Here is a 24575-nt window from a genome sequence, read left to right on the forward strand (position 1 = left end):
TTAAAAGTATAAATGGGTTTATTAATAAAATGGCACACACTAGAGATTATATAAGCTACAGATATAAACGTACGTAAAAATGCAAACAATAAACAAACAAACATTTAACCGAACCAAAACATAAAACATAGCGTCATCAGAATGAAATGAAATGAAAGAAAGAAAGATATAGAGAGAAGGGAAAAGCTAGTAATTATTACATACAGAAACCTAAGTTCACGAGACACCTGGAACAGCTTTTATAGGAATCAATATAGCCTACTTGCAAGATTCTGTGCTCTTTCGGGTGAGGCTGAGGCTGAGGCAGGAAGCGAGGATGGTGTCCTGTTTCTGCTGCGTCTTCCGGTGTCGCGGGAAGCTTAAAGGTAGGGTAGGTAATCCTGTTCAGAAACACTTTTTTTTATACTGGGTGAAATGGTCCTTCCATCCTGATAGTAGTCAATACATTATGTGTTTAGAAAAAGGAATGAAAAAAATCAGACCTCTGTAGCAGCTGCAGGACAGTAAAAACTCTGACCAATCACTGCCATTCGGTGCGAATGTAAAGAACCAATCAGATGCCTTCATGTCTCGTGCCCGCCCCGAGCCCCACTGCGCGCGCTGCCCGGCGTGCACTCATCACATGTCACCGTTCCCGGAAATATTCAGCTCAAAGCACCTGCATATGCAGTCAGCGAAGGCAAACAAGGCAAAAACTACTTCCTCGGACCCTGCCCGCGCTCTTGAACGACCTCCTCTGCTTCGCCCTCAACCCCGGACCTGTCCTCGAACCGACGATGCGGTACTTGTCTCCGGACTCGGAGTGTACGTTAGTCTTCATTAGAGTCAACAATGTTTTCATCATGGAAACTCTTACATGCAAAACACCTTATATGTTATGAATCTTACACGAAATTCATCTTCATCACAGTGTAACTGATGGTAATGGAAAAACGTGTATCAATGCAACCTGTTTTTAGTTTTGCCTTATAAATATAGCTCGTTACCGAATGAAACTTTACCATTATCGATATGCTAGCTTGATAGTGAGTACTAAAAGAAATCTTATTTGTTTATATTCATAGTGATAAAGTTAGGTATTTTATTACATGTGATTCTGACATGATATCACTGTATGTACTGCGCTCCTTCCTCTCCACTCGTCTCAGGTAATAAATGCGTCTTGTTCCAGCCTGAGCGTTTGGCGTCGCGCGTTCATGTGTTTTGGGGGCGTGGCTTTGGAAGGAGCTCAGAAGGGAGGGGGTGGAGTGAATGGAAATAATGAGCTGTGTTTATTGCAGATTAAAAGGTCTACAGTCACTCGATTTTTATATTTTCTTTTTTCAGAGTACTTACATTTTAATTATGTATTGGTATATAAAGACAGTTTAAACAAATTTGGAATGTTTTTTTTTTAGAAAAATGTTTACCTACCCTACCTTTAAAAAGGCTCACTGAATGTAACGTTACCGAGAAAGTTCAGATTCATCTCCCGGGCAGGGAGAGGTTGCAAATCTTGGTTGCAAAGGACGCAGCTACGACTCGAACATGTGTTCGTTCGATAGAAAAGGCCAGGGCCTCCTTCAGATGTTCCTTGGAGAAGCGCTGCGCCGGGGAGAAAAGGAGGAAGGGCGACAGCAGGAGATGAGAGATGAGAGCGTTGAGAGTTGAGAGAGAGCGTTTAACAGGCGAGTTCCGTCTTTTGAGGGAATCCCGTGTACGCCTCCTTTTGCGTGAAGGGCAAATCGGATCTTCTGATCTGAAGCGGGAAGAGGTTTCTTTGTTTGTGAAGAAACGCCCACTTTGACTGTCATGTGAGAGGTCGAAAATAACATTCATATTTAGAAATATGGTATTTCCTGGAATAAATGCATATTATTGTACTTTGCAGTCAAGATTCGACTCCGACGTGTTTTTCCCATTACATTGACACCTCGAATGACGTTTTTGCATGAAAGAAATACAGGGTTACATAATTTCCTCATAATCACTAGCATAGTGATTTTGATTAACATAATAACGTTGCATAGATACCTCAGACATTATCTGGCCAATTATACACACATAAAAATACATATCAAAAACATTGCTATTGGATCATATGTGTGGAAATGTCTGGAATGTTGGCTTGCAGAAGAACTGGCTGAGCTGCAGCTTTGGAGTCATAAAGTTTATGACCAGGTCGAGGTCGGGTTACAAGGCACTATTGAGGAACCTTCTTTCAGTGAACCTTTAGAATTCAAAATTATACTCTAGCAAACCACACCTCTATTATAAGGCAAACTAACCACACATGCATAATGGAATTGTACATATATTTAAAAGAAATATTGCTTATCCTGAGTTACACACAAATGTTGGTCTCTTGGTGTGTGTGTGTGTGTGTGTGTGTGTGTGTGTGTGTGTGTGTGTGTGTGTGTGTGTGTGTGTGTGTGTGTGTGCGTGCGTTGGAATGTCATGAGGCTGTAAAGTCACAGGGAGTCCATGCTGAAATGGGGGTTTTAGAGGGGATTCTCCAAAACAGGGTTCCCTATGTGACTCAAATGTCCCTCTGGGGAGCCACAAAGATGCAATTTTGACCGTTCAAGCAGACTTAGAGGCGCCATGAACAAACTCGTTGTCTAAGGAGACAACGAAGGATGTGTTTGGAGATCAGGATTTACTAATTTGAACAGCATGTGACCGCATGTCATAGTCATTGTCGTTACAGCAGAGTCCCTCAAGGCTCAATTCTTGCGCCACTCCTGTTCAACCTGTATATGCTCCCAATGAGCCAAATAATGAGAAAGAACCAAATTGCTTACCACAGCTATGCAGACGACACACAGTTGTACTTAGCCCTATCGCCTAACGTTTACAGCCCCATTGACTTCCTGTGCCGATGCATTGATGAAGTCAACAGTTGGATGTGCCAAAACTTTCTTCAGTTTAACAAAGATAAAACTGAAGTCATTGCGTTTGGAAACAAAGATGAAGTTCTCAAGGTGAACGCATACCTTCACTCTAGGGGTCAAACAACTAAAAATCAAGTCAAGAATCTTGGTGTCAAGAATCCAGTTTCAGTAGTCATGTCAAAGCAATAACTAAATCAGCATACTATCATCTAAAAAATATTGCAAGAATTAGATGCTTTGTTTCCAGACAAGACTTAGAGAAACTTGTGCATGCTTTCATCACCAGCAGGGTGGATTATTGTAATGGACTCCTCACTGGCCTACCCAAAAAGACCATAAGACAGTTGCAGCTCATACAGAACGCTGCCGCTAGGATTCTGAGCAGAACCAGAAAATATTAACATATCACACCAGTCCTCAGGTCTTTACACTGGCTCCCAGTTAGATTTAGGATTGATTTTAAAGTATTATTACTGGTATATAAGTCATTCAATGGCCTAGGACCTCAATACATTGCAGATATGCTCACTGAATATAAACCCAACAGATCACTCAGATCATTAGGATCATATCATCTAGAAATACCAAGGGTTCACTCTAAGCATGGTGAGTCTGCTTTTAGCTATTATGCCAGCCGCAGCTGGAACCAGCTTCCAGAAGAGATCAGATGTGCTCCTACAGTGGTCACATTCAAATCCAGACTCCAAACACTTCTGTTTAGCATGCATTTACTGAATGAGCACTGTGCCACTGTTCGTCCGACTGTACTGTACTGTACTGTATTTCATTTTATTTTTCTAAACTGTTTTAATTATTCTTATTTCTTTTTATTATTTTAATTTCTTCTATGTAAAGCACTTTGAATTGCCATTGTGTATGAAATGTGCTATATAAATAAACTTGCCTTGCCTTGCCTTGCCTTAAGACCTTGTATTGACTATCGAGCACTCAACGCAATCACTGTTAAGAATCGTCATCCCTTGCCTCTTATTCCTTCTTCTCTGGAGCTATTACAGGAGGCCCAGTATTTCACCAAATTGGACCTCAGGTCTGCCGACAATCTCATTAGAATCCGTGAGGGTGATGAATGGAAGACAGCTTTTCTCACCACAAGGGGGCACTACGAGTATTTGCTTACGCCTTATGGGCTGGCTAATGCTCCTTCAGTTTTCCAGTCCTTTGTTAATGAAGTATTCAAAGATCTCTTGAATCAGTATGTGATTGTCTACATAGACGATATCTTAATCTATTCACACTCCTTGGAAGAACATATTTGTCATGTAACCAGCACTGTCAAGGAATTACAGCGATTTCTAGGCTTTGCAAACTTTTACCGTAGATTCATCCCTGACTTCAGTACCATAGCTGCACCCATGACCTCACTTCTTAAAGGAAAACCCAGGAAGTTAGTATGGCCAAAAGTGGCTAAATCAGCATTTAACAGGCTCAAGTCCAGTTTCACCACAGCTCCAATTCTTAAGCATCCTGACCCCAAACTTCCTTTTATCATAGAGGTTGATGCTTCGGACTGTGGAATTGGTGCTGTCCTCTCCCAGCGTCATGGAACGCCAGGCAAGTTACACCCCTGTGCATTCTTCTCACGAAAGTTAACTCCAGCAGAAACAAATTACGATATTGGTAACAAGGAATTACTATCTATCAAGGCCGCTGTTGAAGAATGGAGACACTGGCTAGAAGGTGCCCTTCATCCCTTTCAAGTCATTACAGACCACAAAAACCTAGAGTATATCAAAGACGCCAAGATTTTGAATCCTCGCCAGGCAAGATGGGCACTCTTTTTTACGCGTTTCAATTTCTCAGTCACATACCGTCCAGGGAGCAAAAATAGTAAGGCAGATGCATTGTCACGTATCCACAACTCTGTCGATTCACAGATGAGACCAGAAACTATTTTACCACCCTCCATCATCATCGCACCCATCCAGTGGGATATTATGGAAGAGATTCAACATGTCCTACATGAAGAGCCATCCCCTCCAGAGTGCCCAGCTGGGAAAATCTTTGCTCCATCCAGTCTTCGCAACAGAATCATTCAATGGGTCCACACATCCCTTGGTTCTGGACATCCTGAAATTAATCGCACCACCGCGTTGGTCAGAAATTCATTTTGGTGGTCCACATTATCTGCAGATGTTAAGAGCTATGTAACTGCTTGTCAGATCTGCGCTCAATCACGTACACCTCGACAACTGCCGGCCGGACTACTAGAACCACTACCCATTCCTCAACGACCCTGGTCACACCTATCCATTGACTTCATCACTGATCTTCCTAACTCTCAAGGATTCACCACCATCATGGTCTCCATTGACCGCTTCTCTAAGTCTTGTCGTCTCATTCCATTGAAAGGTTTGCCCACTGCCTTGGAAACTGCCCAAGTTCTGTTCAATCAGGTTTTTAGAATTTATGGACTACCTGATGATATCGTAACAGATCGAGGGCCACAGTTAACATCACGGGTTTGGGGAGCCTTTTGCAAACATTTAAACATCAATGTCAGTCTCACATCGGGCTATCATCCTTAAGCTAATGGACAAGTGGAACGTCTTAATCAGGAAATTGGTAGATTCTTGAGATCATACTGTAGCCAGGAACAGGAAAAATGGAGCATATTCCTCCCATGGGCAGAGTATGCCCAAAATTCCCTCAAGCACTCATCGACTGGTTTGACCCCCTTCCAATGTGTCCTAGGATATCAGCCTCCCCTATTCCCCTGGTCTGGGGAACCATCTGAAGTGCCTGCTGTGGATGATTGGATTAGGAGAAGTGAACAGGTCTGGGACAGTGCTCATGTCCGTCTCCAGCGAGCTGTTCGATCTCAAAAGATCCAATCTGATCGACACCGACGTCCTCATCCTGAGTATCAGCCAGGTCAAATGGTGTGGCTTTCCACTCGTAACCTACGCCTGAAACTTCCTTGCAAGAAATTAAGTCCAATGTACTGCATCTCTCCTTCCTTTCATGTGTCCCTCCTGAAACCTGCCCACGGCTCATCGAGCCCCGAGACCACTGACGAAGAACCTCCTCCACCACTCGAGATCGATGGAGCTCCTGCCTACCTAGTTCGGGAGATCCTAGATTCTCGCAGGAGAAGGGGTCAGATGCAATACCTTGTAGATTGGGAGGGATACGGCTCGGAGGAGAGATCGTGGGTAGCAACTAAGGACATGTTGGATTCATCACTCATCAGAGACTTTCACCAAGCTCACCCGAATCATCCGGCTCCCAGACCATGGGGTCGTCCTAGGAGAAGAACACTAGGGGAGGGGAATCTGTAACGTTTGATCAGGCACCAGTCCATCAGAGGGAGCCATCACCTGAATATAGAACTCTGTTACTTCCTGTTCCTGCCACATAATTTCCTGTCTTCTCATTTCCTATCACCCTGTATTTAAGCCATGTGCTATCACTTGCGAAGTATTGCCAGTTCTCTGCCTTACTAAGCGTTCTACCATTCTCTTTTGATGACTACAGTTATGACCATTGTTTTGCCTTTTGACTCATGCTTTTGGATTGCTGTTTTTTGGATTTGTCTGCTATTGGATTGTTTTACCTGTGCTTCGACCAAGGCCTGTGACCTGACTACAAGTTGTGACTATTGTTTGGATTTTATGCTCAGATCCTTTAATAAAGACCCGCTTATGGATTCCACTCAGCCTACATCTTCCTTACACTCAGTGTGTTAATAAATGGTTTATTAACATGTATTCCTACTGTAATTCATGATTAATTCAGGTTAATAAAATATTTAGTAGTTTTCAGTTAACTATTTTTGTGAGCTCATCTAAAGTTAGGACCATTTATGCCTCTTAAAGCTTTTACAAAGGAGATTTAAAGGCTTACAACAGGAGCAACTTTATTTACATTAAGAGAGGTAAACTGTAGATTTTGATGTTTTGGGTTCATTCTGACGCCGGTGAACCCAAGGTGCTTCGTGTACTTTGCCACTGCTATGTTGTAATCAGGGTTGGGGAGTAACGGAATACATGTAACGGCGTTATGTAATCAGGATACAAAAATCCAGTAACTGTAATCCGTTACAGTTACGTCAAAAAACATAGTAATCAGATTATAGTTACATTTTGAAAAAAGGGGGAATACTTTCAGGATTACAATGGTTTCATTTAAAACTAACTAAATAAATATTTTGGCATAATAACACTATATTAAGCGCTGCTTGATTATACAGTAGTTCCTGGTTCTGTTGCCAGTAATGACTCACGTGTGCCACGCACTGGTGCATGTGCAAATAACAGCTTTCTACAATCTCCTCAGACGCAGATTGAATCACTGCTGCTAGTAGAAACGATGCTGCCTGCGGGTAAAATCGCTTTTAATTCATGGAAATTCCGCTGCTATTTTGTAGAAATTAGGAGAGTAGCTTTTTTAGTACCCAAAATGTCCTTTCTTATCTTTTCTCACATAACGGGGTGTTCGCTGTCTAGGTAACGTAGTGGAACTCCCACTGCCAACGCCCCACGTCCAGTCAGGCAAATTAAGAAAGATCACGGCTTTAGTCAACATGTAGGCCTATTTTAAAATAAACTAAGATGTAGATTGTGTACATTTTTTTTATTTTTTAGTTAAAAATTAGTTAAAAATAAAACAAAATAATCTGTAATACCATACATTAGCCACTAGATGTCTGTATAGCCCTTTACATAAATATATATTCAGGCATGTGTGTATATTTTGCAAATATTGTACACTGGACCAAATTCTTAATAAATAAAAAAGAAAAAAATGTTTTAATAATATTTCTTCTTGCTTGACTTTATTTATATACGTGACCTTGAAGTAATCCCAAAGTAATCAGTTACATTACTTTCATATTATAGTACTTGGATTACGTTACTGAATACTTTTTTTATGAAGTCATTTGTAACTGTAACGGAATACATTTTTAAAGTAACCCTCCCAAGCCTGGTTGTAATAAACTTCATCTTTGAGATCTTCATCGTCCACATCATTTTTTCTTACAGTAACCTTGGCTAAAACGCTTGGCACGCCAGTAAGAGTTGGTTACAGTTTTTTGAGTGGCTTCTTTAGCCTGGTGAGCCTGAAGTACGTCCAACGCCTCTTCAACCTGTCAGACAAAACATTTATGCTTTTCAAACACTTCATTCCATACAGTTTCCATACAAAAACAACCATTCAGAAACCCTCCAACCTTGGAGTGCAGAGACTCTGGAGACTCCAGCATGTGGAGAAGCTCAGAGTTGTCGAGTTCCAGCAGCATTCCAGTGATTTTGCCAGCCAGGCTGGGATGCATATTCTGGATAAGTGGGAAGAGACGTTCACCTGCAAGAGGAAAATTAAGCATGAACCTCCTTTAATAGTGTGGTGTGAAGAACAAATAATCAGACAACTCCACAATCTTTACCTAGCATCTGCATCTGTTCCTGTGGAGGAGCAGCGGCGAGCATGGAGGCTGTCAGCGGTTCCTGTCCTTGCACATGCACTGCAGGCTAACCAAGAGAGTCAATCATTAGAGTAAACTCAAAAATCACATCTTTCATATGTGAAGGGATACATGTTGCGCAGAGTCTTACCTGCTGCATAGTAATCTGAGGCTGTGTGTTCATGTGCTGAGGGTTGCGGACACTGGGTGCATATTTGTACTGAGGCATGCCGCGAACTTGAGGGGCAGAAGCTGCAGCCGCTGCAGTGGAGGGCCGTGGACCCATAGTCTGAGCAGCTGAAAGAGCAGTGAAATCAAACGGGTTTAATTCAATTCATTTCAACTTATCAACTTAAAAGTCTACTTAAAACAGTGCACATTTATGAATCTTAATTTTTTTTCTTAACAAAACAGGATATATGGATATACACTATACTACTAAAAGTTTTGAGACGTCTGCCTTTACATGCACATGAACTTTAATGACATCCCATTCTTAATCTGTAGGATTTAATATGGAGTTGGCCCACCCTTTGCAGCTACAACAACTTCAACTCTTCTGGGAAGGCTTTCCACAAGGTTTAGGAGTGTGTTTATGGGAATTTTTGACCATTCTTCTAGAAGCGCATTTGTGAGGTCAGGCACTGATATTAGACGAGAAGGTCTTGAGGTCTTGAATCACTGAGCTCCTGAGAGTGACACATTCTTTCAAAAATGTTTGTAGAAGCAGTCTGCATGCCTAGTGCTTGATTTTATACAACTGTGGCCATGGAAGTGATTGGAACACCTGAATTCAATGATTTGGAGGGGTGTCCCAATACTTTTGGCAATATAGTGTATATATATTTTTTTTCTTCTTAATGCTTTTGTAAAATATTGTCACAGTTCTATTATGTTTGGACTTCTAGTTTGTTTATCTTCAGTCACATGTCTCCTTTGTTCTAGTTTCCCACCACACTTTAATCACTATGGTTACTGATTATGATTATTCAGTCTGTTCAGCTGTGTGTCATCATTACCCTCGTTTGCCTTTCTATTTAAGTTCCTGTGTTTATTCTTCTCCTTTGTCTGGTTACGTCAATGTATTGTGGTTGTTTGTTTGTTTGCCTGCCTGCCTGGTTTGGTTTTCCTTCTATGTGGACCATTAAAGCCTTCTGACCCTCATCCTCATCCTCATCCTCATCCTCATGTGATTTATACAACGAGGTGTGACAAATATATTTGACTTGTAACAAATATTCAGATGACACCAGAGTTAAAATGAACCAGAATAGTTTATCTTTTTAATGATTGCATTTCTTAAACTTTATTGAAAATAATATTAATAATACAATTTTTAAAAAAAACCTTGGCTGTTTTGAAAAGTTTTTTGATGTACTAAAAGCTGCATCTGATCTGGGTCAAAAAAGAACCAAATGCATTATGAGTGTATTTTTAGAGAACTGTCATTTAAACCAACAGTCATTGTACATTTTACTATATTAAACTTTCTTGGCTGCAGAGTTTTGTCTCTGATTTGAATTCAACCAAAAACGTACTCGGTTACTAACGTAACCTCGGTTCTCTCTAGAAGAGGGAACGAGTACTGCGTAAGATATCTTACGCTAGGGGAAAATCCTTTTCCGCGAGATATTGAAGCCAAAAATTATCCTTAATTTTGTAATAATGCAAAACGCGTTGCAGCAGCAATGCAGACATAGGCGAGACAGCTCGCGCGCCTATTGGCTGCTCTGCGGCAACTGCAGCAGCCTATCGAGCGAGGCCTGGCGTGACGTCAGACCCAATCAGGGCACTTCGCGCCCGCTGCGTCACGTCCCGCCGAAATGGGCGTGGTCTAGGCCTATAAATATCGCTCGCAGGCAGCTATTATCTGGTTTTTCATCATCGAAGCAACCAGAGCGTGTGCATTAGGGCTGGGGTAAACGATTATTAATTAAACGATTAGTCGGGCGATTATTTTATCGATTAGTCGACTAATCTAACGACTAATTGGAATTATTTATCCTGTCTGTTATTCGCATATCTCTGTCGAGCCGTTACTCCGATGGATTTCAAACTCGACAGCTGTCTGGGCACGAGTAAGTGCAGTGCCAAGTTTGACGTTGTTTGGATGAGAAATGCAAAAGATATGTTAAATATATTGGTAAAAGAAGCACTTAGAAGGTTGTGGTTTAAAAATAAACATTCTGACATAAACACACTGTCAGCTACAATGTTTACTTCTGAATAATATAGTATAAATGTGATAAATCCTTTTTTTTTTCATGCAATTAATCCATTGAATCAATATAAAAGTTAATTTTCACATTGAAACTGTTGAAAATACACAACAAAGTAAGTTGATCCACATATGACAGCCTCTGAACTCGGTCAATACTAATCTGGACTAAACATAGGCTACATTCAATCAGCCATCGCTAGAAATACCTTCTGAACGACGGCGACCTTCTTTTTTGACGGCGATCAGCTGTAAAATGGCTTAGGTCCTGCTCGGTTTTCGTTGACTTTGAGTACAAGAATTGAAAGTTTTTTAAAAGATCCCCTGGGGTTAACGTGTCAGCATTCGACAGAAGTTTGACGCTGTCGTGTGAGAACAAGCATCAGTCGGCATTTCTCTTCCTCCCGCGTGCCTCATCTTCTTAATCTCCTCACGTAAATGATTCGATTTCGATGGCTTACGTTTCTTCCCTACGGCAGAATCCACCACAGGTTCATCAATGTATTATTTTTTTTGTTTGTTTGTTGATCAAAAAGTGCAAAGTAGATAAGGAAAACTAGGATGCCGGGTGTCAGAGCGCCACCGTTACTGTTTACAATGCGTGGAATGGTGCGCTGTGATTGGTTGAGCGGATTTGTGGCATTCTGCAGAGAAAGGAGACGTGTGTGTGTGGCGAGCTGTACCTCCGGGAATGGTGCAAAAAAATAAATAGATAATAAATAAAGAAGCGTCGACGCAAAAAATATGACGTCGACGTAATTTTGGCGTCGACGCGTCGACATCATCGACGCACCGCTACAGCTCTAGTGTGCATGCACGGCAAGATACGCAGTACTCGTTCCCTCTTCTAGAGAGAACCGAGGTTACGTTAGTAACCGAGTACGTTCTCTTACGAGAGGTCTCTCGTACTGCGTAAGATATCTTACGCTAGGGGACCCAATGTAAAACGCCGTGCATGCTGAGATCTGACACCAAAGACCCAAGGGCGAAAGCCCGGGGTACATATAGTGCACAATCACTCAGGGAACTCACAGGGAGTCCGGGAAGAGGGAGGGGTGCAGCCTCACTCTTCCACATATAGTAGCGTCGATGGGACGCGAATTTCATCATACAGACAGGGCGGGGTACGGCCTGAACTGATGGGGAAATGTGGGTCTTACACAGTTTGCCCAGCTTTATACTGTCGAACATTGAGCTGTGCTCAGCAGACGCAGCATTCTGAGCTGATCGCATCAGGTCAGATAATACTGGTGAATTTAGACCGACAGCAGCCTGGCCTGCAGGGCGGGAACCTCTAGGTTATAAAACCTTATAAATGTAGACGGGGAGGCCCAGCCTGCCGCCATACAAATATCTTGCAAGGCAATCCCACTTGACCAGGCCCACGAAGAGGCCATGCCTCTCGTGGAGTGCGCTCTGACACCCAATGGGCACTGCATGCCCTTGGAGGCGTATGCCAGCGCTATAGCATCAACTATCCATCTGGATAGGCTCTGTTTCGACGCGGCTAGTCCCTTAGAACGTCCGCTAAACGAAACAAAAAGCTGCTCCGTCTGTCTGAAAACAGACGAGCGAGACACATAAGCTCGTAATGCCCTGACTGGGCAAAGGAGGCTCGCGTCTCTTTCCTCATCAGGGACCGGTAGGGCTGACAGGGAGATAACCTGCGCCCTAAACGGTGTGTTGAGGGATTTTGGAACATAACCGTGCTTAGGTTTGAGTATAACTTTTGAGTCATTGGGCCCAAACTCCATGCACGCCGCGCTCACAGAGAGCGCGTGCAGATCCCCTATGCGCTTCACTGAAGCGAGAGCCAGCAAAAACACCGTCTTGAAAGACAGGTGTTTCAAATCGATTGACTGTAAAGGCTCAAATGGCGCACCTTTCATGGCTTCCAGAACCGTAGAAAGGTCCCATACGGGGACTGAGGGAGGTCTGGGAGGATTCAGTCTCTTAGCCCCTCTAAGGAAGCGGATGACTAAATCGTTCCTTCCTATTGACTGACCAAGCGTTGTTTCTGAGAACGCTGCTATAGCCGCCACATAAACTTTGAGCGTGGAGGGGGCCCTGCCCCCATCCAACAGCTCTTGTAGGAAGGAAAGCACCTCCGTCACACCACAGTTTGTGGGTGACACACCACGGGCTGTGCACCAGCCCGAAAACACCGACCATTTCAAAGAATAGAGTCGTCTTGTAGACGGAGCTCTAGCCTGCGTGATCGTGTTTAATACTCCTTTAGGGAGTCCAACATGTACCCGTTGATGGCCCAGACATGAAGGGACCATAGTTCCGGGTGAGGATGCCAGATCGAGCCGCGGGCCTGTGAGAGGAGATCTCTCCTCATTGGTACTGGCCACGGGGCAGTACTTGCTAACTGCATCACGACTGGGAACCAAGGTTGGTTTTTCCAGAACGGAGCTACCAGCAGTACTGAGCATCCTTCTTCCCTGATCCGTTCTATCACCTGAGGCAGGAGAGAGACGGGGGGAAAAGCATAGAGCGGGCGGCGGGGCCACCCATGGGCCAGCGCGCTCCTGCTCTTGGAGAAAAATTCTTGACAGTGAGCGTTTTCTTGAGACGCAAACAGGTCCACTTCCGCTCTGCCAAATTTCTTCCACAGCAGATGGACTGTCTGTGGGTGTAGAGACCACTCGCCTGCCGGAACATTGTTCCTGGACAGTCTGTCCGGTCCTATATTCAAGATCCCTGGCACGTGCGCTGCTCTGAGCGAGCGCAGGTTGCACTGAGCCCATACCAGGAGGCGTTCTGCCAGCCTGTACAGTTTCTCGGATCTGATGCCGCCCTGGCGATTTATGTAGGACACCACAGACATGTTGTCCGAACGGACCAAGACGTGGTGACCTTTTATTTGGGGACAAAAACGCGTCAGCGCGTTGTCTACTGCCAGCATTTCGAGGCAGTTTATGTGCAGGAGCTTCTCCCGTTCTGACCATTGGCCGAAGAACGGTCTGCCCTCGAGCAGCGCTCCCCATCCCGAGGTGGACGCGTCCGTGGACACCACTTTCACCCTCGAGGAAGTCCCCAGGCTTACACCTGATTGGTACCAGTCGTTCGCTTTCCAGGGTTTCAGAGCTGTGACGCACTTCTGATTGACCCTGAGGCGAAGCAAACCGGGTGCCCACGCTTCGCGTGGGACTCGCGCTTTCAGCCAAAACTGCAGCGGGCGCATGCGGAGCAGACCCAGCTGGAGCACTGACGATGCTGAGGCCATGAGACCTAGCATCTTCTGAAATCTCTTGAGCGGGACAGACGCGCCGCAGCGAAAAGAGTTCGCTGTGCGTCGAATGTCTACCGCGCGCTGTTGTGATAGTCGCGCTATCATGGATAGTGAGTCCAGTTCTGTGCCCAGGAAAGATATTTTCTGACTGGGTGACAGGGAGCTCTTCGCCCAATTGACACTCAGACCCAAATCCTCGAGGTGATCGAGTAAAATGGTCGTGTGTTCTATGAGCACTGCGCGAGATTGCGCTAGAATCAGCCAATCGTCCAAATAGTTCAGCACTCGCATGCCTCTCATTCTGAGGGGTGCGAGCGCCGCATCCATGCACTTCGTAAATGTACGGGGTGCCAGGGACAAACCGAACGGCAGGACTGTGTACTGATATGCCTGGCCCTCGAAGGCGAATCTCAAATATCGCCTGTGACGTGACGCTATCTGTATTTGAAAATACGCGTCTTTCAGATCTATTGACACAAATCAATCTCCTTGGCGAATCTGCACAAGGATTTGCCTGGTCGTGAGCATCCTGAACTGTCGCTTCACCAGCACTTTGTTCAGTTGCCTTAGATCTAGTATGGGTCTGAGACCCCCGTCTTTTTTCGGTACCAGGAAGTATCTGCTGTATAGCCCTCCTTCGCTCTGAACTTGAGAGAGAGGCTCTATGGCCCCTTTGCTCAATAGTTTCGTCACTTCGGCTCGAAGTAGATGTGCTACTTCTGTTTTTACCGTGGTCTCGACGCGCGCCACATAGCGGCGAGGGCGTCGGCGAAACTGCAGCGAATAGCCTCTTTCTATAATGTTCAGCACCCACAAACCCCGGGTAGTTTTTCCCATGCGTTTGCATGGATAGCTAGGGGTTGAATACGAAGCGCGCTCCGCTCGCTCAGCGATGGAGAAGCTTCGGCGTGCTGTAACACAAGCGTGGCGCTCGTGACATTTGAGGCATGGGGCGCGCTGATGACAGCGGGCAGATTGCCCGCGCTCGACTCCTCTGCGGTGGTTAACCGCGAGGGGAGGGCTGGGCGGTTCCCGTAGGAACTGTCATGTCTATGTGTGGATGTGGGCGCGGGACAGCGGGCACATTTATCACACCGAAAGCATCGTTCGCTTGCGTGAAGCGAGTGCACGTTGGTTTCGTTTTTACAGAAACCGTGAGACATGCATAACGTGGTGTTAGTGGGCACTGGGTAGTGGGCACGTTCACCATGTTTGAAGCGCAACCGATCTGAGTCGGTTTTATGTGCGCGAGCCCTGTGTGACAGGCTGTGCTTGTGTGTAGGGATGGGCACTGGGCAGTGGGCATTCTTACTACACATGAAACACCATCGGCCATGGCCGGGACACCAGAAAATACACTCTTTTGGGGATTTATCTGGGTAGCCGTGAAAACGGCATTCGTGTGCAGGCAAGCGGGTGACAGAACCGACTTGTTGGCTGCAGAAAACACTGGAACAGTCACATTTTCTGGAACTGGATGAGCGAATAGCTTTGGTGTGAGTCCGGCCGCAGCGGGACTGGAACACCGTCGTTTTCCTAGCTGTGCTAGGACGACTTCGGGGCCTCGGGCTTCACCGTGATCCTAGGTCGCGAGCCACGTCCTGCGGGGCGGCGACCGGATGAGCGGGAGCGCGGTCTCGCGCTTCTGGCCTGGCGGCGCTGTGAAGTGGAGGCAGTGGACGGTGGCTGTGGCTGTGAGCTCTGAGCAGACGGTTTCGCACGGCCTGCTGCAGAGCTGGAGCGCTTCGGGAGGAAGTGCTTCATAGCCTGAGACGCTTTCTGTACCTCTGCGAATCTCTCCGCGAAGTCCTTGACGGAGGATCCAAAGAGGCCTGTGGCGGAAAGCGGGGCGTCGAGGAACGCGGTGCGTTCAGACTCGGCCATTTCCGAGAGCGTCAGCCAAAGATGTCTCTCAGACACGGTGAGAGAAGCCATAGTCCGTCCAATGGCTTGTGCTGCGGACTTAGTAGCACGAAGAGCGAGGTCCGTGGCACTCCTTAAGTCCGGTACGCAGATCGCGTCAGGTCCTTCCTCATCCAGCTTACGGAGGAGATCGGCCTGGAAGATCTGGAGCGTTGCCATGGTGTGCAACGCTGACGCAGCTTGCCCAGCGGCGGAGAAAGCGCGGCGGAGCAGGCTTGACGTCGTGCGGCAAGCTTTAGAGGGTAGGGCCGGCTTAGCGCGCCATCCAGCGGAGGGCGGGCATAAGTGGGCCGCTATCGCCTCTTCAACCGGCGGCAGCGAAAGGTATCCTTTGTTCTTGGCATCGTCAACGGCGGAGAATGCCAAAGAAACAGCAGGACGCACTCTAGCAGAATAGGGGGCGTTCCAGGACTTGGCGACTTCTTCGTGTAACTCAGGAAGAAAAGGCGCCGGTCTGGACGCAGGCGAAGCGCGCTCCCCAGGCAGGAAAAATCCATCCAGCCGGTTGTGAGCGGGCTGCTCAGGCGAAGACCACTCGAGGCCGAGGCTCGCCGCGGCCTGCCCAATCCTCACTGCCTGACGCCAGGATAGAGCAGGAATCATCCTCTCCCAGCAGGGCTTCCTCATCCGCGATGTCAACGGAAGCGGCGGCAGACGGCGGCCGCTGTCCGTCAGGAAGCGATACAGACGAAGCCGGGGAAGCAAGCGGGCGAACCGGCGAGCTTTGGCGGCTGAGGGAGGGTTCCGGGGCCCGCTGGGCACGGCGCTTTTTACGGCGTGACGCCGCGGCGGGCGGGGGAGCAGTCTCGGTGAAGACGGCTAGGCGAGTCCTCAGAGTCGTCATTGCCATCAGCTCGCAGTGAGGGCATCCGCCGTCAGCGAGCGCGAGAGCTGCATGTTCCTCACCCAGGCAGGAAACGCAGATCACGTGGCGGTCCCCGTCGCTGAGTGTGGCTCTGCACGAGCCGCAGGAAGGCATCTTTAAAAAGACGCTAGCTCTTTTAGAATGTGTGTCGCGGCGGCGACACACACACACAAATACAGAGTAATAAAGAGAAGGATATAAGCGCCAGAAAGCGCAGCAGGAAGGCAGGAAGGCGGCGCGGCCAGCGACTTCAGTGACTCGTCCCGCGTAAGGTGCTCTCTCTCGACGGCGCGGCTTCTAATCCAGCTCCAGCGATGCGTGTGCTTCGCTTGAAGGATGAAAAATCAGATAATAGCTGCCTGCGAGCGATATTTATAGGCCTAGACCACGCCCATTTCGGCGGGACGTGACGCAGCGGGCGCGAAGTGCCCTGATTGGGTCTGACGTCACGCCAGGCCTCGCTCGATAGGCTGCTGCAGTTGCCACAGAGCAGCCAATAGGCGCGCGAGCTGTCTCGCCTATGTCTGCATTGCTGCTGCAACGCGTTTTGCATTATTACAAAATTAAGGATAATTTTTGGCTTCAATATCTCGCGGAAAAGGATTTTCCCCTAGCGTAAGATATCTTACGCAGTACGAGAGACCTCTCGTAAGAGAACCTTAGATTCAGTCATGTTTGATTAGGGTTGGATCTAATCCAGGGGTGCAAAACTCTGGAGCTTAGCTTCAACCCTAATTAAATGCACCTGATCCCAGAGGTGGACAGTAACAAAGTGCATTTACTTGAGTCCAGCACAGGTTTGCACAGGTTTGTGGGTGATTTAAGGCCGCGAAGGATACATCCGATGCATCCTTCAAACGAGGTCGAATGAAGGACACGAAACGAAGGCTGCCTTCCAAGGATCCTTCAGCGTCATTTGATGACGTCTCAGCCAAAATAGGCGGCCTTCGTAGGATGCAGTCTTCCGTTCTATAAACACCCATAGTGTATATTCCTTACACGGCTCCATGGAATACTTGATTCTGATTGGTCAATCACGCCATCCAGCGGTATGTTATTCCTCATAACATACAGAAAATTCCTCATTTTCTCACGTAACGGGGTGTTCGCTGTCTAGGTAACGTAGTGGAACTCCCACTGCCAACGCCCCACGTCCAGTCAGGCAAATTAAGAAAGATCACGGCTTTAGTCAACATGTAGGCCTATTTTAAAATAAACTAAGATGTAGATTGTGTAAATTTTTTTTATTTTTTAGTTAAAAATTAGTTAAAAATAAAACAAAATAATCTGTAATACCATACATTAGCCACTAGATGTCTGTATAGCCCTTTACATAAATATATATTCAGGCATGTGTGTATATTTTGCAAATATTGTACACTGGACCAAATTCTTAATAAATAAAAAAGAAAAAAATGTTTTAATAATATTTCTTCTTGCTTGACTTTATTTATATACGTGACCTTGAAGTAATCCCAAAGTAATCAGTTACATTACTTTCATATTATAGTACTTGGATTACGTTACTGAATACTTTTTTTATGAAGTCATTTGTAACTGTAACGGAATACATTTTTAAAGTAACCCTCCCAAGCCTGGTTGTAATAAACTTCATCTTTGAGATCTTCATCGTCCACATCATTTTTTCTTACAGTAACCTTGGCTAAAACGCTTGGCACGCCAGTAAGAGTTGGTTACAGTTTTTTGAGTGGCTTCTTTAGCCTGGTGAGCCTGAAGTACGTCCAACGCCTCTTCAACCTGTCAGACAAAACATTTATGCTTTTCAAACACTTCATTCCATACAGTTTCCATACAAAAACAACCATTCAGAAACCCTCCAACCTTGGAGTGCAGAGACTCTGGAGACTCCAGCATGTGGAGAAGCTCAGAGTTGTCGAGTTCCAGCAGCATTCCAGTGATCTTGCCAGCCAGGCTGGGATGCATATTCTGGATAAGTGGGAAGAGACGTTTACCTGCAAGAGGAAAATTAAGCATGAACCTCCTTTAATAGTGTGGTGTGAAGAACAAATAATCAGACAACTCCACAATCTTTACCTAGCATCTGCATCTGTTCCTGTGGAGGAGCAGCGGCAAGCATGGAGGCTGTCAGCGGTTCCTGTCCTTGCACATGCACTGCAGGCTAACCAAGAGAGTCAATCATTAGAGTAAACTCAAAAATCACTTCTTTCATATGTGAAGGGATACATGTTGCGCAGAGTCTTACCTGCTGCATAGTAATCTGAGGCTGTGTGTTCATGTGCTGAGGGTTGCGGACACTGGGTGCATATTTGTACTGAGGCATGCCGCGAACTTGAGGGGCAGAAGCTGCAGCCGCTGCAGTGGAGGGCCGTGGACCCATAGTCTGAGCAGCTGAAAGAGCAGTGAAATCAAACGGGTTTAATTCAATTCATTTCAACTTATCAACTTAAAAGTCTACTTAAAACAGTGCACATTTATGAATCTTAATTTTTTTTCTTAACAAAACAGGATATATGGATATACACTATACTACTAAAAGTTTTGAGACGTCTGCCTTTACATGCACATGAACTTTAATGACATCCCATTCTTAATCTGTAGGATTTAATATGGAGTTGGCCCACCCTTTGCAGCTACAACAACTTCAACTCTTCTGGGAAGGCTTTCCACAAGGTTTAGGAGTGTGTTTATGGGAATTTTTGACCATTCTTCTAGAAGCGCATTTGTGAGGTCAGGCACTGATATTAGACGAGAAGGTCTTGCTCGCAGTCTCCGCTATAATTCATCCCAAAGGTGTTATATCAGGTTGAGGTCAGGACTCTGTGCAGGCCAGTCAAGTTCCTCCACACCAAACTCGCTCATCCATGTCTTTATGGACCTTTGATTTGTGCACTGGTGCACAGTTATGTTGGAACAGGAAGGGGCCATCACCAAACTGTTCCCACAAAGTTGGGAACATGAAATTGTCCAAAATGTCTTGGTATGCTGAAGTATTAAGAGTTCCATTCACTGGAACTAAGGGGCTAAGCCCAATCCCTGAAAAACAACCCCACACCATAATCCACCCTCCACCAAACTTTACACTTCTCCTGGCAACCGCCAAACCCAGACTCGTCGATCAGATTGCCAGACAGAGAAGCGTGATTCGTCACTCCAGAGAACATGTTTCCACTGCTCTAGAGTCCAGTGGGGCATCCTTTACACCACTGCATCCAACGTTTTGCATTGCACTTGGTGATGTAAGGCTTGGATGCAACTGCCCGGCCATGGAATCCCCTTCCATGAAGCTCTCTACGCACCGTTCTTGAGCTAATCTGAAGGCCACACAAAGTTTGGAGGTCTGTAGCTATTGACTCTGCAGAAAGTTGGCGACTTCTGTGCACTGTGGGCCTCAGCATGCGGTGACCCCGCTCTGTGATTTTACATGGTCTACCACATCGTGCCTGAGTTGCTGTTGTTCCCAATTGCTTCCACTTTATTATAATACCACTAACAATTGACTGTGGAATATTTAGTAGTGAGGACATTTCATGAATGGACTTATTGCACAGGTGGCAACCTATCACTGTACAACGCTTTTTTTTCTTCTTAATGCTTTTGTAAAATATTGTCACAGTTCTATTATGTTTGGACTTCTAGTTTGTTTATCTTCAGTCACATGTCTCCTTTGTTCTAGTTTCCCACCACACTTTAATCACTATGGTTACTGATTATGATTATTCAGTCTGTTCAGCTGTGTGTCATCATTACCCTCGTTTGCCTTTCTATTTAAGTTCCTGTGTTTATTCTTCTCCTTTGTCTGGTTACGTCAATGTATTGTGGTTGTTTGTTTGCCTGCCTGCCTGGTTTGGTTTTCCTTCTATGTGGACCATTAAAGCCTTCTGACCCTCATCCTCATCCTCATCCTCATCCTCATCCTCATCCTCATGTGATTTATACAACGAGGTGTGACAAATATATTTGACTTGTAACAAATATTCAGATGACACCAGAGTTAAAATGAACCAGAATAGTTTATCTTTTTAATGATTGCATTTCTTAAACTTTATTGAAAATAATATTAATAATAAAAAAAAATAAAAAAACCTTGGCTGTTTTGAAAAGTTTTTTGATGTACTAAAAGCTGCATCTGATCTGGGTCAAAAAAGAACCAAATGCATTATGAGTGTATTTTTAGAGAACTGTCATTTAAACCAACAGTCATTGTACGTTTTACTATATTAAACTTTCTTGGCTGCAGAGTTTTGTCTCTGATTTGAATTCAACCAAAAACCTTAGATTCAGTCATGTTTGATTAGGGTTGGATCTAATCCAGGGGTGCAAAACTCTGGAGCTTAGCTTCAACCCTAATTAAATGCACCTGATCCCAGAGGTGGACAGTAACAAAGTGCATTTACTTGAGTACTGTACTTAAGTACACATTTTGAGTATCTGTACTTTACTTGAGTATTTTTTTCTGGAAACTTTTTACTTCAACTTCCCTACATTTGAAAGACAAATATCGTACTTTTTATTCCACTACAATTCTGTCAAGGTCCTTGAGTAGAAAGTAGTAACGTCAGTCAGGGGATGATTTTAGTTGCAGGAGTTGCATTTGGGTTGGAAATGAAAGTCGGGTTGACGTCAGAACCCGACAGATGTTGGTTTCTGACGTCAACCTGATTTTCATTTTCAACCACAATACAACGTCTGTCCAATGTTGGAGATTAAAGGATAACTATCGCCAAAATGCAACCTAGGGTCTTTTTGTTAATCTACCCGAGGCAAACTTTCGTTTAAAAGCATAATTAGAATGGAAACGCCACTTAAGTATGACCGTATTTTCATTTTCGGTCAAATTGCCGTTTGAATGTGTCAAGCCTTCTAAGTGTTTTAAAAATAGTGATTTTTGATGCTATCATAGTAATGCCCCAAGCACTCCCATTCAAAAGGCAATTTGACCAAAAATGAAAATACGGTCAATCTTAAAAGTGCTGTTTCCATCCTAATTATGCTTTCAAACGAAAGTTTGCCTCGGGTTAGCATTTTATATGCACAGGTTTGTGGGTGATTTAAGGCCGCGAAGGATACATCCGATGCATCCTTCAAACGAGGTCGAATGAAGGACACGAAACGAAGGCTGCCTTCCAAGGATCCTTCAGCGTCATTTGATGACGCCTTCGTAGGATGCAGTCTTCCGTTCTATAAACACCCATAGTGTATATTCCTTACACGGCTCCGTGGAATACTTGATTCTGATTGGTCAATCACGCCATCCAGCGGTATGTTATTCCCAGATAACTACCGCTGAAAACAGATAACACAGGCTCATCCGTATTACTGAAGTCAGCAGCGCTATATGCTTTCTAGGAAAGTTTTTTCTTCGTGGAAGTTTTGCATTTGGTGAGCTAATAAAATATTAAAACTCAGTAAAATCAATATTTTGTGTACAGTTGTTTAATTATGCCATCCAGTATCATGGACTCGCTCTCTCGTTTCATACAAACGAAGCTGTTGCCATTTTGTGACTATTGTTTTGTACACTATTGGATAATAAAACTGTTTAACGTTAATCTGAAATCAATATCTCTTATCTTCATAATTATTTATGTGGCGAAATGCTGTGAAATAAGTGGTATGACTGTATACTGTATCTCTTAAATGTTCAGCTAGTTTGAACTTGCCGCCCTAGCAACTGCTCTCTCAGCGGAAGCTTTGCGTTTAAAGACTTAATAAAATATTTAAACTCAGATCAGTATTTCGTGTCTAATTATTTACTTATGTGGCAAGTAGCCGTGTAATAAGCGGGATAATGTACATCCAGCCGATTATTATCTCAGAATAAACCCCCTTTAGGCTGATGCAAGGCTGTTCATCACCCTGTCGGGGGTTTATTCCGAGATAACAACCGGCTGGATGTACATTATCCCTTACTTAATACTGAGATGCTTTTTGGGTAACTCATCCAAACAACATTATCTTCAAGGAACCCTAAGATGTCTTCTCTGTAAAGAAAAATTGCTAAATTTATTAAAGAGGGGGTTAGAGGGTGTGAACTCATTTGTGCTGTGTACCATGTTTACAATTTAAAACACTGAATTATCAATATCATATCACGATTTGTGATGTGTTCATTTAGTTTGAGGAGTAAATGAGTCTCCTGTCACTTACCTCTTAAATCAAAAACTACTTTTTCTGTTTTAGTCCTCTCTGCTGCAATTGATATATGAATTCAGTAATCATTTTTAAGCACTGTATTTTTACATCATATTTCAGTATATTTAAATACCTCTGCCAGATATTTTTTCAATCACCTCTCCGCAGAAATCCTCCAGTTTCTGCCTCAGTTGAGAAACAGATTTTCCTACATCATTATAACTGACAGTGATTCTAGGAACGACTGAAGATCCAGCAAGGACAGGGAGAGTTGGGAAACTCTACACAAACACAAAGACAAACAACCTGAAATTAAATTTAGCAAACTACTAATGTATATATATAAACATTGTGTAAGTAATCTTTAATGAAAAGTCTAAAGGGGTGCAACCTGGAGAAAAAGGATGTGATCAGGTGTTTGGGAAAGCTGCTCCAGCTCAGCGTCTGTCCTCCTCAGATCATCAATCTCCTGCTCCAGTCGCTTCAAGAGTCCCTCAGCCTGACTCAGTGCAGTCTTTTCTCGATCTCTGATAATCTGTGTGACCTCAGAACGTCTTCTCTCAATGGAGCGGATGAGCTCAGTAAAGATCTTCTCATTATCCTCCACTGCTGTCTGTGCAGAGCGCTGTAGGACACACATTACAATGACCTCTAACTGCTTCTCACACAGTCTGCTGTCCTTCTGTAGGACTGGAAAATAACTCTCAACTGAGTCTGAAACCAGTTCTTCTCCAAACTCACCTTGTGATTCTCTATAGCCTCTTTCAGCTCCTGAAGCTTCTTCTCTCGCTCATGGATTTGCAGCTGGAATTTTCTCTGTGTCTCACCCAAGTGTTTCTGTTGGATAAAACAACAGTACATCACAAAAACATGAGTGAAACTGAAAGTACAAATGGTTTTTGAGTAAATTTTGCATTTGTTTTCATCTAAGATAACTGAATAATCATGTCAGTGTGCAATGTCTTTCAGTCCTTACCTGTTTCTCACTTCTCTCTGCTGCAGTTGATGAAGTGTCATGATTTTTGTGTTCATCCACCATACACAGAATACAGATACACTGCTGGTCAGTACGGCAGTAAATTTCCAGAAGTTTTTCATGCTTACGGCAAATCATCTTCTGAAGCTCTCCAGTGGCGTCCATCAAGTTGTGTCTCTTTCCGCTGAAGAGATTATCATGTTGTTCAAGGTGGTTTTGACAGTAAGAGTTCAGACACTCCAGACAGAACTTGACGGCTTTGTGCTTTCTTCCAGTACAGACGTCACACTCCACATCTCCAGCTCCAGCAGGAACATCAGCATGGAGTTTAATTTTCTTCAGTTGCTCCACCACTTCAGCCAGCATGGTGTTTTTAGCTAAGGCAGGTCTTGGACTAAAGGTCTTTCTGCACTGAGGGCAGCTGTAGACTTTTCCCTGTTCTGTTAGATTCCAGTAGTCTGTAATGCAGCTCATACAGTAACTGTGCCCACAGGGAATGGCCACTGGATCCTTCAGTAGATCCAGACACACTGGACAGCTGAACTGGTCCTGAGAAAACCTGGCTTCAGCCATTTCACTACACGCACACAGACAGCACAAAAGTTTCGTTTTCCTTGAACTGGAGAGCTGATGTAATTTCCTGGTCCGTGATAGAGAGATAAAGAATGAGCAAAACATTCATAATACAAAGGTCCAATAGATGGCAGTCTTGTAAAGAAATGCTGCGTGAGCTTGAGATAAATATTGGAGTTTGTGAAAAAATGTGAACCATGCACTAATTTGACAAATTATATTTATGACTGTGTAATATGTCCTTTTTGACAAAGGTAAAAAAAAAAACACTCACATTTTTACTATCCACAAGTGGAAATTCTGTGGATACTCAGAAATGATGCTAGTTTGCGTGTAGACAGACCAATTTGGTTGCAAAAAGTGTCTTCATATT

General features: G+C 44.5%; 1 protein-coding gene across 2 annotated transcripts; it reads right to left on the bottom strand.

Moving 5' to 3' along the window:
* On the bottom strand, nucleotides 1-24269 carry ftr56 (finTRIM family, member 56). Of its 2 annotated transcripts, XM_082186723.1 has the most exons (14): nucleotides 23630-24269; nucleotides 23395-23490; nucleotides 23045-23278; nucleotides 22787-22934; nucleotides 22669-22710; nucleotides 18764-18909; nucleotides 18595-18679; nucleotides 18382-18512; nucleotides 18198-18297; nucleotides 8447-8592; nucleotides 8278-8362; nucleotides 8065-8195; nucleotides 7821-7980; nucleotides 1-6848 (listed from the first exon to the last, which is right to left on the bottom strand). In XM_082186723.1, exons 1-13 carry the CDS (start codon nucleotides 24200-24202, stop codon nucleotides 7861-7863), a joined length of 2037 nt encoding a protein of 678 aa, XP_082042849.1. In that variant the 5' UTR covers nucleotides 24203-24269; the 3' UTR covers nucleotides 1-6848; nucleotides 7821-7860. The 2 variants fall into 2 exon arrangements, with proteins under 2 accessions (XP_082042849.1, XP_082042850.1); XM_082186724.1 differs by lacking the exons at nucleotides 1-6848; nucleotides 22669-22710 and having other exon boundaries at nucleotides 7846-7980; nucleotides 23630-24268.
* Nucleotides 24270-24575: the final 306 nt, after the last annotated feature.

Source organism: Leuciscus leuciscus (assembly GCF_965113295.1).
Source record: "Leuciscus leuciscus genome assembly, chromosome: 12".
NCBI classification, from domain to species: domain Eukaryota; kingdom Metazoa; phylum Chordata; class Actinopteri; order Cypriniformes; family Leuciscidae; genus Leuciscus; species Leuciscus leuciscus.

Excerpts from the sequence above, each read along its gene's own strand:
- ftr56 (XM_082186723.1), bottom strand. The coding sequence starts at position 24,202 with ATGGCTGAAGCCAGGTTTTCTCAGGACCAGTTCAGCTGTCCAGTGTGT. Across the intron at positions 18,680-18,763 it reads CTCAGATTACTATGCAGCAG|CCTGCAGTGCATGTGCAAGG; the intron begins GTAAGACTCTGC and ends TCTCTTGGTTAG. Across the intron at positions 18,298-18,381 it reads CAGAGTCTCTGCACTCCAAG|GTTGAAGAGGCGTTGGACGT; the intron begins GTTGGAGGGTTT and ends TTTGTCTGACAG.